We start from the raw sequence: 13,931 nt of genomic DNA on the forward strand, positions 1-13,931 counted from the left end.
AGCTGAGGCTCTCATCACAAGAGATGTTTGTGCAGTTGTAAAATGTGGCTTTGGGGCAGAGGTACCATTGTAAAGCTAATAATAACAAAAAAAATTGTAATTCCCATCACTGATACTTACTCATGGTGAAGAGAATCCTGGGACAAGTGAACTGTTTTCCTGCTACCTCCTGCTCCTGGAGTTATCTAATGGAAACATGAAGGAAAAAGGAAGTCTTTGAATACCGGGGCAGCATACGCACAAAATGATTGCTTATTAAGAAAATACATCAAAAACATTAAATACAAAATAGAGACAGTATACTAGATACAGTAAATGCAATCAGCAATATCTGCAATTTTTCAGAAAAGTCTGAGTGCAGAAAGTGCTATATGAGATTAAGGAAAACCCTTTATGAACAATTTTGATTAGATGTCAGACATAAAGATATTTACAGATTTCAACAACCTAAGCTACTTTTCTGTAAAGTCCATTTTACCTGCAAAAAAGGAAAGTTAGATGTTTTGAAAATCATAGCCAATATGGCTCATACAGCAATAAATTTATTAAAAAAACAACCCTTCCAACACAAAGCTTTTGAAATTCAAGTGTACACAGGATAGAAAGCAAAGGTAAATTATTTTTACCAAATGTACCGTAGTCCTTGTCTAGTGTTTTATACATACTGTAACCTGAAATATGTGCTATCCTCAACTGAAGAATGATCTTCAGAATGCACAGGAGCACGTGCAGACTTTTGCAGGTGATGACATACTGATATTGCTCAAGAAAGGATTCAAACAGCTTTGCTTTTATTTTTGCAAAATGCTCAATTCACGTGCATATGTAGATAAATAAAAGCAGAAGAATAAGAGACAATTCATGATACACATGCTCAAGGAACTAGAGTAGCAGGCAAACTACTCCTGATGGAAAGAATGAAGCAGCAAACTTTCCATTCCTTGGAGATAATTTTACGGTCAGGAGATGACCAGAGGAGGGAATGAAGTCAGATGTTCTTGCAGGTTTGACAGGAGACCACAAAAACTTAATGCTAATACATTTATATGGCTCAGGCTTGCCAGAAGTACATAAGCTGGAGATTCATGGATAAAAGCAGCCCACTCATTATTATAAGAACAATGAGCTCAACTCTTTAAGTAAAACCTCCCTATTAATCTGGTGCTGTAATGGAGAAAAGGCAGGGCAGTCAGAGCTCCAAGTCTGGAAGACTTTCAAAGAATGCTCACTGAATAATTTGAGAGTTCCACATGGTTAAAGTATTTGACCAAAATCTGCTTATTTGACCTGAAGAATGATGTCACTCTGGGCTGAATTGACAAACCATTAAGTGCTGTCACTTTTCTGGCTGAGGGGGATAAAAAAGCATTGGTAAAACCTTACCTCTGAAAAATCTATGCAAACATACAAATCATAGTAGAGGAAATCACGACAGCTACATAGGAGAACAGCACCTACTGCTTTATTCCCTTTTGGAATTTACTGTTTTACTAGACTGATCAAGGCCTTACACAGCCATGGGATGATAATAAAACACTGACCAAATGCTACTGTTTCAATGTCATAGCTCATCTAATACTAAAACTGAGAAATGGCCATTCACAAAGACAGACCTGGAAATAGAGGCCAGTATTTTAATATGTAATTTCCAAATTTTAAGATTAATAACTAAACTGTTACTTTAAAACTACAGGTAAGCATGCAGCTCAGCTCTTGAGAGTTATATCCTGCATTAATCTCAAAATGAGGTTTTCATGCTATTCCGGTGGGTATCCCTGGAATATAGTAATCCATTTTCTACACTGTGGCTATAAGAAAAGCAGACTGTGCCTATGTCATGCTTTGTTAGACGTTCATGATCACATTATCTCATGGTGGACCTGACACTTTTATTCAGTTTACAGTATGTTCTGTGTACAGGCAACTTATTTCCTTTGCCAGGGCTGCTGACAACCTTTTCCACACTATATTAATCTTGTTTACAGACTTTATCTTGGTACAAATATCAGAAAACTGAACTTTTTATCTCAGGGAGAAAATAAACAACATGTTGACAGAAGCAAAAGCTATTTTCTGGACTAAAATTGGTTGTTTACCTGCAGCCATACTTATGGAAACAAGTTTAAGTTTCCAGCTTACTCAAAATACATAATCTGAAATTTAATAAGCATGGAAATTTCAAGAAAATTCACTTGATAAATTGCCAGTTTTAAAATAATACAGAAACCACAGAAGTAGGTTTTTCCACCAATTTTTATGAGAATATGAACTTGCTTGGAATACTGTTACAAGTGATCACAGTGTTCAGGTTTCTCCTGCACAGCCCAGATGGCTTCAGCTACCACACAGCTACAGAATGTTTGTAAAACTAAAGGCACAAGGTACACACATACAGACCTTTGCATCAAACTTGCTGCTAATTACTCTAGGATTCCCAATATGCTAATGCAAATTAATTCCTGTTTGCAAAACATACCGAGGGTATAAAAAACTAAACCAAACCTAATTGCCCAACTTCATCTGCTACCTCACCATTACAAAAATCTTCAACATTAATAAAGTTCAGGGTCATTTTTGAAACTTTTATTCTCTTCTGGCTACAAGTCCTTTCACCGCTGCTTGAATAAGAAGACAAGGTGATGGCTGCATCCTGTTCATAGTATCCCTGAGACAGGTACTCCAACTCAGAGACAAAGTACTCCTGATTTGCAAAGATTTCTTTGCCTGCAAAATTATGATCTAAAATAATGGGTACAGAAAAAAGAAAAAGTATTCAACACTAAGGGGTTCTGCCTCAGAATACACAACACCATCTACTGCTGCCCAAAGTCACAGTTGGAAAAGGCCCCCAGGACCATCAAATCCAACCTTCAACTGAGCATCACCATGCCCACTAAGCCCTATCAAAAAGTGACACGTTTCATTCTTTGAACACCTCCCAGGATGGCAATTCCACCATTTTCCTGGGCAGCCTGCTCTAATTCTTAACCACCATCAGCGAGGAAATTTTTCCTAATATGCAACCTGATCCTCCCCTGCAAGATACTACACGTGACAAACTTCAGAAGTGACGTAAGGAAAGATGGTGGGATTAAACACAAAAAGGACAAGAAAGTCAAAAGACTTCACTCTGGCTAAAATAATATTAAGCTCCTCAACTGTCATTTTAAAATGCCAATAATAGAGAATAGAACATTTTGGCTCGAAGTAACCTACAGTGAACATCTTGACCAATTCTTGGCTGACCAATTTGGAGTGCAATTGTTAAGGACACAAACGGGCACATTGTTAATTGTCCAAAACCACCAACTGGTTTGGGGCATAAGCCAAGTCTCTCAGAATCCTGCTTTGGTGTTTGAACACACCCTTGGTAAATAAATGCTTCCTGATGTCCAGTCTGAACCTCCCCTGGAGCAGCTCTGCACCATTCCCACACATGGTACCCCAGGGATAAGAGATGAGGCCATCAACACTTCCCCTCCTCAGGAAGCTGTGAGAGGTCACCCCTCAGTCCCCTTTCCTCCAGTGCAGACAGGCCTGGAGCCCTCAGCCACAGCTCACAGGACATGCCTTTCAGGGCTGTCAACAGCCTTGCTCTCTCCTCTGGACATGTTCAAGGACCTTCATGCCCTCCTTCCACTGTGGAGCCCAGAACTGCACCCAGCACTGGGGGGGAGGCTGCAGCAGCGCTGGATCCTGCGAGATCATCCCCCCTTCTGAGTGGCTCACACCACTGAGGGACAGGGAGCAAAGTGCCCACAGCTCAGTCACAGGGTGCTTGAATACCACCACTTACTTTATATGAACAGGCTAAACAGTGTCAAAGATTGGAGAAATGAAAAATAATCAATTTATGCATCTCCTAATTAAATATGATAGTGCTATTTTAATTTACATGTGCTGCAGTTTAAAGGAAAGTTACTACCAGGCACCAAGAAAAATCTACAAAACATTAATGCAGAACAAAAATATTACACTGCACTTAACAATTCTGCTTACTTTTCCTTTGAAGTATATTTTAATGTTCAATTACTGAATAGCCCAGGAAAAGTCATGAATTATTTTTTAAAGACATCTATGATACAAAGCTCTCAAGTGTGGATGTTTTCAAGACTCAATAACTTCTTAGTATTTTAAATAGTATAAACAACCCTACTATGCATGCTCATCCATTCTTGTCCCTTATTTTTTCCCATGTTACCACACAATCAAACGAGCAAATACACTCCCTGTTCATAATTTATATTTTTTGTAGGGCATAATATTTTTGAAAAAACACAAGCTATGTCCTATTCATAACTGTTCCTGAGATATATTTTCCATTACTGAAAAAGTAAGTTTATTACAGATTAAGTAGGTTTTAAACACTGAAATTGGTATTTTTGCCTTTTGAATTATATTTTATGCCAAGCACTCCATAGCATGGGCAATGAAAAGATACTCCTGAGCTCATGTTTTACAGGATGTTATTTCCTTGCCATGATTTGGTGGACTTGACAGTGCTGGGTTTATGGCTGGACTCGATCTTTCTTACATGTCCTTTCTAATCTAAATGAGTCTATGATGTGCTTTAAAAAGTCACATAAATAATTATAAAAGCACTTGACTTGAAAGCTTAGCTTAGTTGTCACAATATGTCACATTCATAGCAGAGAAAAATGAGTAAAATTTCAGTAAAATTTTGCTGGACACTAATTACACAAATAAGCTAGCTGCTGTCCTAAATGAAAGAACAGGTTGCTCTTTCTGCTCTGTAAATTAACTGGTATGATCCACTACAGCTTAAAAAGTTGCATAGCAAACCAAATTTTCTCAGGCAGGATTTCTGCACAGAAGTTGTTTTCCAAAATGAAATGCAACTAAATTCAAATCCCAGGGAATGGGATTTTGCAGGAAATTACAGCATGACAATGTCAAATTCATAATTCACAGATCTGCAACTGTCACTTTATAGGAAATTAAATCAAACTATATCAAGGGAAAAAATAGAGTAAAACCTCTTCTCCTCATTTTATTGCACTGATTAAAAGCAATACCTTACTATTTTCAGCACCTATTTAGTATTATCATTTTTTACCCCTTCTCCACTAGCAACCTTGGAAAGTACATACACTAAACAAGGTTCTGGATTTAAAATACATCTTTAAAAATATAGATGCACATTTGACTTGGAGCAATATAGAAAATGATGAAAACGAAAATAGCTTTACCGTGTACATTACTGGAACAGTGCTATAATGCTTGACATTACCATTACACTGTTATTCCCTCTGAAAGCATACTCTTGCTGAAGGGCCCAAACTGACCATTCCAGAGAAGCATCTCTTTAATGTACAGATTACCTTTAAGTGATGCTCAGTCAAACTCTACAAAATCTCCATGAATATATGGCTCACTGGCAGAGTATTTCTATACCAGTTTCTTACTACCCTAGTCATATTTCTTTAAAATGAGCCTCTTACCAGCACAGTGTTGCAAAAATCAATGGATCATTGCCATTCTGTTTACAAAATACGTGCGAGTGATAGGGAAAGAAAAAAAAAGAAAAGAAAAAGAAAAATAGTTCAAAAGACATGGATTTTTATCCTAACGCAAATAGGCACCTCCCTGTACATGTTTTACTGTTTTCTCTTAAGGCATTTAAAAAAAAGAAAACAAAAAAGTAAGAATTAGTAAGTTTCTTGGCATGACAGAATATGTCCCAGCTCCCCAGTCTCTCCAGTGATTTCACAGTGTTAAGAGTTTTCTCTACATTTCTTTTCACACAACTGATCAAACTGCCTCTATCTCTTGATATACAGCTTTCAACTGAATGATTAACAGATGGAAAGGAATACCATGAGAATATTAGAGACTAAAAGAAGAAAACTCTACTATTGAACCTAGCCACTTCAGAGAAAAATGGGAAATTTAAATCCCACATATAAAAGCAAAGAACAGAATTTCTTTGTAAATTTTTGCTATTTCACTGTTTTTGTCTGCTGCTTTTAAGACAAAATCTGAATTTGAAGTTAAATAAATGTAAGTTTAAAACAAAAAAAAATAAATTTTTGAAAATAGACTGGCCTGAGTGTAACGTTTTCTGTTTGTTTTAAATTGTAACATTAGGAGAAAAATATCACACAGCATGTTTTGTCGTGAATCCTTGTCAAATGGACCAGTTTTTACACACTATAGAATAGGCAGAGTAAGTTTAATGATGCACTGTAATAATATATATTACTGCATTCCTGCTGTCTTTAGGTGTGCAATACAGTAACACTGGAGGAGCTATTAGAGGAAATAATACTAATATATAATGTAACAGAAAAAACTGGTCTATGGGGCAGGCAATGGTAAACTGAGAATTTAAATTCTCCCATCTGCAAGGAAGTCAGTAGGGGAGTTTCTTCTGAGATTCCTAATATTTAATATGAAATATTACTGTCTGGCACTATGCCTCCAATAATAGCTCACAACACTGCAAAAAATGGACTGATTTAAAAGTCTCAAGAAGAAAATATAAACCAAAAATTTGTAGTTTTTAATATTCAAATTAATTCAACTCCTCTAAAAAGGCAAATGTAAGATTCTCCTGACTGCAATAGACACAATAGACAGCACCATAATTTCAATATTTTATATCAGGAAAGGGGAAATATTCAGGGCAGCTGTGAAACAAAACAATGGCCAGAAGTTTGTAATTTCAGTACTCTGTAAATAGCTAGTATTTAACAAATTTAATCTTAAGTAAACCAGATTTACCTTATTTGGGAAATGGAACCACTAATTAAATGCTGCAATAATATGCTGCATAAATATAGATATAAACATATATACATATATAAAATCTTTATGGTGATATTCTAGCTGTCTGTTTAGATATAAAACTTATTCTTAGGTGAAATTTTCACTAAATCAACAGGATTTTGATTTCAGTAGTGTTGGGACTGCACCCTTATTAGCTAAGAATAATCTACAATGTTGAAATAATGTTTTACCTTGTAAAATTATAAATAAGTAAGTTACCCAAACAGTAATACAGGGAGGAGGAAGTAGCAGAGCAGCAATTAGGCAACTAGCCTTGATTTGGGAGATGCTGGCTACATTTGGAAAAAACACTTAAGATCCTCCTTTCCCTTCCCCCAAAAGGGTTCTGTAACAGTATTTCCTTACTTTGTTAAAGTAATATAATATAATGACAGTAAAGATTGTACCAACAACAAAGGATGTCATCAAAGCATTTGCTTTGAGTCTGCTTGAAGTACAGAAGGTGATTTTTATTCCTGCTGCCGTGGGACTTATTAGAGGAAACAGAAAAACATCATTATTTAATTCATTCCCGTATCGGAGCAGAACTGCTCCTAGCAGAGCCCTTTGCAGGTTGTACAAAGCCAGTTCATGGCAGCCTGAGCTGGCTGGGTGTGGATTCAAACCCCAAGCACACAACAAAACCCCAGCTCCAAGTGGCGCCCGGCGTCAGTCGCAAGCTGTGAGTGGCCTCTACTGGCTGACCCAAGGCTACAGGAGTCACCAAGCTCCTGCTCCGAGTCACAGCTGAGGTTACCCTTTAGTGTGGGGAGAAATGAACAGAAGGAACATGCTCGTCACTGCTGCAGCATTCACTTGGGCTGGGGCTAAAAACGATTGGCAAACACAAGGTGGGTGATACAAAAGGCAGCAGGAAAAATGCCGTTAATACCACTGCTCCCAAACGTGTCCAATACATGCTGCAAACAGACACATGCAGTAGTCCAGTTTCCAAAATGGCAGTGGAATTCAGCAGCATGTACTTTGCTAGCTCTTAAGGTGGACACAAACTTGAAACTCAATTAGTGTATATAGTGTATCTGTTCATATAAATTACGCATTTTGAACAGAATTACTTCAATTGCAGCATCAACCGTTTGATTTAGATGCACAAATAGAAAGCTTGCTGCATCATCTGAAACATATGAAACCAGAGACTATATAACCATTCTCTTCATAGATGTAAAACAGATTTGACCTTTTCCTTATATATAAAATTAAAATCAGTAAAATACAGAGAAATAAAAAAAATAAAATCTGAAGGATGAAAATGTGTCTATTACCACAAAGATGACCTACAATTTCCTCCAAGTACATAAAAGTTATATTTTGTGAAGAAAAAAAGGAGAATAAACTCTAACTTTTTTAAAGACCACAATAATTGTGAACAACACAGCTTGGACAAAAGCAGTCCAAAACATGGCAAATATACTTATTAGATTAATGTGCAATGTCTGTACCAAAATTAAAAAAAAAAAAAACCAAAAAATTAGACAAATAAAGACAGAGCCAGTAGTAAGGAAGTGTTTTTTTTAACTTCACTTTTCTTTTTCCTAGGAATATGTACCTAATTTGCCATTCCCACACATTTTAATTGCAGGATATCAAGGATTATTGTCAAACACAAGTGACTACTGATGCCAAAAGGTGATTGCCTTCACGAGCAGCCGCACGGTGCTCACACGCAGCCCTGTATTTCCTGATATTTCCAGCTCCTGTTCTGAATTGTGTCCCATCTCAGAGTTCCACCTCATTTCAGAATTCAGTCCCATTATCTCCTCTGCTCCAAATTGTTCACAGGGTTATCTAGCTGCCATAGAAGATAACCCTCCATCTCACTAGACACCACTGGGATATGGCATGCTGACCCACAGCAAGCCCTGATTATTAGCTTGAAACATACACCATATAAATGGAGCTTTGAGCCAAATAATTTGCTTTAAAGTTTTTCCATTCTACTTACACATTAAAACTCACTTTAAACATGCTGACATGAGTTCCATTAATCTATACACTTATGAACATATTTAGACATAGATGTATTAATGTTAGATTCTATCATCAGAAAACGGATGAAAAATACTGGTGGGAATGCAGCCTGCAGGGAATGCCTTTTTATTTACAAAAAAGACAAAGGATTTTGGCTTATGAATGAAATGGAAATCAAATGGCCAATCACTGCAATTAAACAGAATGCCTCACTGCCTGTTTTGCACTGAAGCCCACAGTGTTCCAGAAAAAGGACTTGTAGCAAACAGAAGAACAGTGAGATCCCATCTTCTCCATACCACAGCGAGGATTACTGACCCCTAACAGACCTGCTAGGAAAATTCTCCTCTTCCCCTCAGCCACCAAATGGTTTCCTGTCATAACACCTACAGACCTGCATGGATTTAAAAGTCTTGAACTGCTGAAGTTTCATTTGCATGAAAAACTTAATACCTTCTGCTTTTGCCAAAGGGCACCCAATGAGATGTATTACAGCCTGGACAACAAAAACCAGGCAGTACCCGAACTATTATCAGGGGAAAAACATGATAAGAAGACTGAGCACATGAGAATGTTGATAGCAGTATGAAAAATTTCCCATGTTAAGAAAACAGTTCTGAAGATTGTGGATGAAAAAGTTACACTTTGCTAAGATTTGGAATAAAATACCTTTCAAAATACATACAGTTTGATCAATAACAGATGCTGTGAAATTTACACATTTGAACTGCAAAAATAGAAGCATGACCTTTTGCCCTTTAGGTTAGATGACATTTAAATAATTAGTGCCCACAAAACTATTTTTTTTCATTTCAAGTGAAATTCTCACCAGAAGGGCTCACGACAGTGGTAAAACAACAGGAAAAAGGCTGTAGGGGAGCCTCAGTCACACACTTGGGCAGTTTCACTGTTGTATGTGGATGACACTTCTCATTATCATATCTCATTATCAGTTCATTATTTTGAACTGATCTGTACATAAATGTTTCACACTACAAGCTTACATGAACAAATTTTAGAAATCCTTCTGTATTTGCCACTTCTGCCATCTGAGCTTCTAACATATAACTATAACCATTGTTTCAGATTGTTAACGCCAGTAGAGATGAACAGGAGAACACAGAAGCTCAGAAATCAACTTTTCATTGGGCATTTTAAGGTCAAGCTAAATTCAGGCTTAAGATATATTTTCAAATTTTCTCACCAAGCAAAATGACAAATAAAACATAGTTTAAAACATGTTACAAAAAATATAATTCTTCTTAGCAAGACATTCTCTAGCTTTTCCATTACCTTGTCTTCAAATATAAATATTCATAACTTCTGCTACAGAAGAAATGGAAACCAGGAGATTCTAATAGGAAAAAAGAATCAAAAGTGGGAACTCCACTCATACATTTTAAAATAAACTCTCAAGCTTTTTAGGTTTAACAGCAGTGCCATACAAGGTGTCAACACTCGAATAAGGTTGCACTGCATTTCCTAATTTCTAACATAATGCAGATCCCAGAGATCTGTCCTACTGATTGCTAAACTCATGGATGGATTGTGCAAAGTCATCATCAACTTTGATTTAAAGACTAAACTGTATTATCTTACTCTCAAATCCTTCCTTATCAGTAAGAGTGCTCTGAAGTTCTCTTTGCATGGTATCAAGCCCTGTATGATGGAAAACATCACAGTATGATCTTAAGAGAGCCGAGTTCCTTACAGTAATTTAAACTTGTAATGCATTACAGTGATAACTATTCCAAAACATTAATTCACAAAGCAAGGGAAGCCTGTGCTCCAGGAGCAGAGAGCTGCTTCTATTTGCTATCCTCTCCTCCAGCAAGATGAAGCAGCATTGCTGGTTTTGTGCTATCAAGGAAATGGAGTTTTGGAGAGTTTCTGTCATAAAGTTGTGTTCAGTATGTGAAAAACTTTTGGTCTCCTAGAAAATTTAAAACAATGTACAGAAAACAGAGTTTAAGTGCTCCCTAGATGTGTGTCTGTGTGAATAGGGACAGAGGCTGCCTCTGTTGCAGTCCAGAAATCAGGGCACTGTTCTCATTTACAGGCTCTTCTATTCCTGGAAATTACATGGGGGAAAGACAATTCTCTCTTCCTGATGACTCTGGCAGCATCAATTTTACTTTTCTGGCCAGATCCATGAAAATCGGTTTTGGTAACTCTACAACACATTAGTTGCCTTAGGTTCCTGAAATTCCTGACCATGTACAAGAAACACCTTCCAACCAAAACCATATCTCCTACTTACAAACCATCACTGTAGAAACAAGAACAAAAGGAGTACCTGGCTTGTTGGGTCCTGAGGATCAAGTAAAGAACATTTTTCTCTCTGTTGCAAGTGTTTAATCTGTTGCAGGGTACAGAGAATGACACTATTTTTCAGACACAAAGATGTAAAGCACATTTTGCCAGGTCCTGGAGAGGGCTGCCTTTCTACCCACCTCAGGGCAGACATCATACATCATAGAATTCTGGCCTTTGGTTATCAGCAACTCCTAGCAAAACCTAGGAAAACCTAAATTGCTCTTGAGGAGTTAGAAGATTATATTTTCTATGGTTAAGGGATGAAAAAAAAATAAATCAGAGAAACCAAAGAGAGAGTCTTTACACAGAGAAGATCTTGAACCAAACCCCAACATTTGATGTTTTTATGGGCATGTTATGACAGAAATACCTCAAGCTAACAGTCCCTAATAAAGACAAATTGTCTTTAAAAATTACAACTTGTAAAGCAGAATGACATGACTCACCAACACAACATCCAAGACAGGGAAATGGAAGTACATTGTGTTCAGCAGCTATTTATGAGGGACAGCCCTGCTGCTTAAAATTTATACATGTCCAGAGGCTTTCATAGACAATTCATGGTATAATCTGATTATCTCCATGATGCAAACTTCACTTTCAGTCAACGGGAAGTATTTTTACCATCAGTACAAAAAATATGCATTCTCCTATGGGATGCTGGAATACATATTTGATTTTAGTTTGGGAGGGAAGGAATAGGAAAACTAGCCAGAATGAATTTAGTGTGCAAATTTTACTACGAAAAATGACAGTATGTGGAAAAGAACACCTACACAGAAATCGTCAGTAAGATAAAAACTAATATACTGTCTAAAGATAACAATAACGATCTCTTTTTAAATGACGCTTGAGGAATTCTTTGAATCTCTCTGCTTTGTTCAAGGGTCAAAAACATCAGGTCATTATAATCAGATTCATGTTCTCTACCATCCTCAAGATGGCTGAGTAAATAGCACCAACACAAAGCCTTGCTGAATCTACCACTTGCCATTCAAGTTGGTTGTGGTACAAAATTTTTGAAGTGAGTTATTAAATTTTCATTTCATTTGCTGCCAAAGCATACATGTGATGTTTGCTTACTAAATGCAACTTTCAGCATCAATATCTTTAATTTAGCTAATGAAGCAATACTATGTTGATAGACTATTCCATTTCTTATCAAACAACCAAAAGTTTAAACAGCAGAATAGAGACTGAATCAAGGTAACTTGGCACATTATTAAGCCTGGTTTAGTTTGCAGGCAGGGTTAACACTAGAAAACATGGTATGCTCCAAACTATTGATATGATGCTCAGATTTCTCCAAATAAAAAATATCAAACTGATGGTCAAGATAAAGCTCACCTATTCACTCACTAACTGGACACCAATCGTATAAATATTGCATTCCACAAAACTAACTGGAAACTGTAACATTTATAAAGAGTTAGAAGAACTCTGAGTTTAAGAAGAATTTATAAACAGCTCAATTCAAGGGAAAAAACCCCAGGCACATCCACAACTTTGGCTGAATCTCTTATGAAATTACATTTGATGGTAGCATTCACTAAATTGTATATATTGGCAGAAAACTCTGTTGTATGTATCATTTGCCCGATAGCATTAAATTGTGTAGGCTGCCAAGAACAAAAATTTAGGGAAACGGTAATTTGAATTTGGCATTATGACCCACAAATATTTAAGCAGCACAAAACAAAATAAACTTTGACATTTTATAAACTATTTTAAAAATAATAAAAATACAGTGTTATATTAATTAAGCAGAATGCTGCTGGCAAGAAATAGATGTTCACTGAAAAGGTGCCATAAGCGCCATGAAGTATTTGGGAACATTTTCAATTTCTTCAGGCATATAGCCATGTACTGAGGAAAATACTGAATGAAAAAAAAAGAAAACTAACAGAAAATTCTGGAAAGTTATCAAAGCCATTCATATTCATAAGGAATCAAACATCTTACTACTAAATTAGAGGTCATCCGCCCATCAAAAATGGTGCATAGTAAGGGAGTGTCTGTTCCGTGGGGTGGGGGAAAATATGGCATTAGTTATATGGTTCAAGGCACCTTCCTGGAAAAGCAACCTTCACGCAGAACAAAATTCAGGAAAAAAAAAATTAAACCATCTTTCCAATTCTTAAACTGAGGGATGCAGATATACATCATTTGCCTAGCGTATCATCCATAACATCAACTAAATAAGGTTCAGACATGATGAAATATCCTGGACCCTGAAAATTTCATATTCATCTAACTCGGTACACAAAGAAATCCCCTATTTTCTTTTTAAAGACACCATTAGAAATATATGCCTCATCTCCTTACACAGCTAAATAGTTGATCTCTGGTACAGGGTAAATTACTATTACCATGAAACCTTTCCAGAAATGTATTTGCCTTCAGCCTACTATAGGGATTCAGAGTTATTTCCTGCTTTTACCAGCAGATCTGAGAGACCACCTTTGGAAGCTTCTGCTCTAACCAAATACCTACTTACTTCTATCATAGATATAGGGATTGTACTACTGTTTTCTTTGATTCAAAGTGAAAGCCTATCAGCTACAGAAGCTTTCATATAAAACTATTCAAGAGACATTTTGAGGCTAAATTAGCAAGCATACATTTTCCAATTTTATACTACCTTAAAATCTCTGATATTTTTTCCTATAATTTTGTATGATCCATCATTATAGCACCATTTTACTGTGATGAAAAATTCCTCTTTTTTATAGTGGGCTTCTTCCATGCCCCTGGAATTCTTTGAATAGGCTTCATTCATCTTTAGGTAAGACTGTAGTTCACTATGTTAAAAACATATCTACTGAAAGGCATAATAA

At 36.6% G+C, this 13,931-nt stretch overlaps 1 protein-coding gene across 1 annotated transcript in view; it reads right to left on the bottom strand.

Moving 5' to 3' along the window:
* The window catches only part of GPATCH2 (G-patch domain containing 2), a 119,816-nt gene that overhangs the window by 35,200 nt on the left and 70,685 nt on the right, over positions 1–13,931 (bottom strand). Inside the window, exon 6 of the mRNA XM_064709135.1 lies at positions 121–185. Coding sequence (XP_064565205.1) covers positions 121–185 — 65 coding nt within the window. The remainder of the gene's footprint in view (positions 1–120; positions 186–13,931) is intronic.

This window comes from Zonotrichia leucophrys, chromosome 3, assembly GCF_028769735.1.
Source record: "Zonotrichia leucophrys gambelii isolate GWCS_2022_RI chromosome 3, RI_Zleu_2.0, whole genome shotgun sequence".
NCBI classification, from domain to species: Eukaryota; Metazoa; Chordata; class Aves; order Passeriformes; family Passerellidae; genus Zonotrichia; species Zonotrichia leucophrys.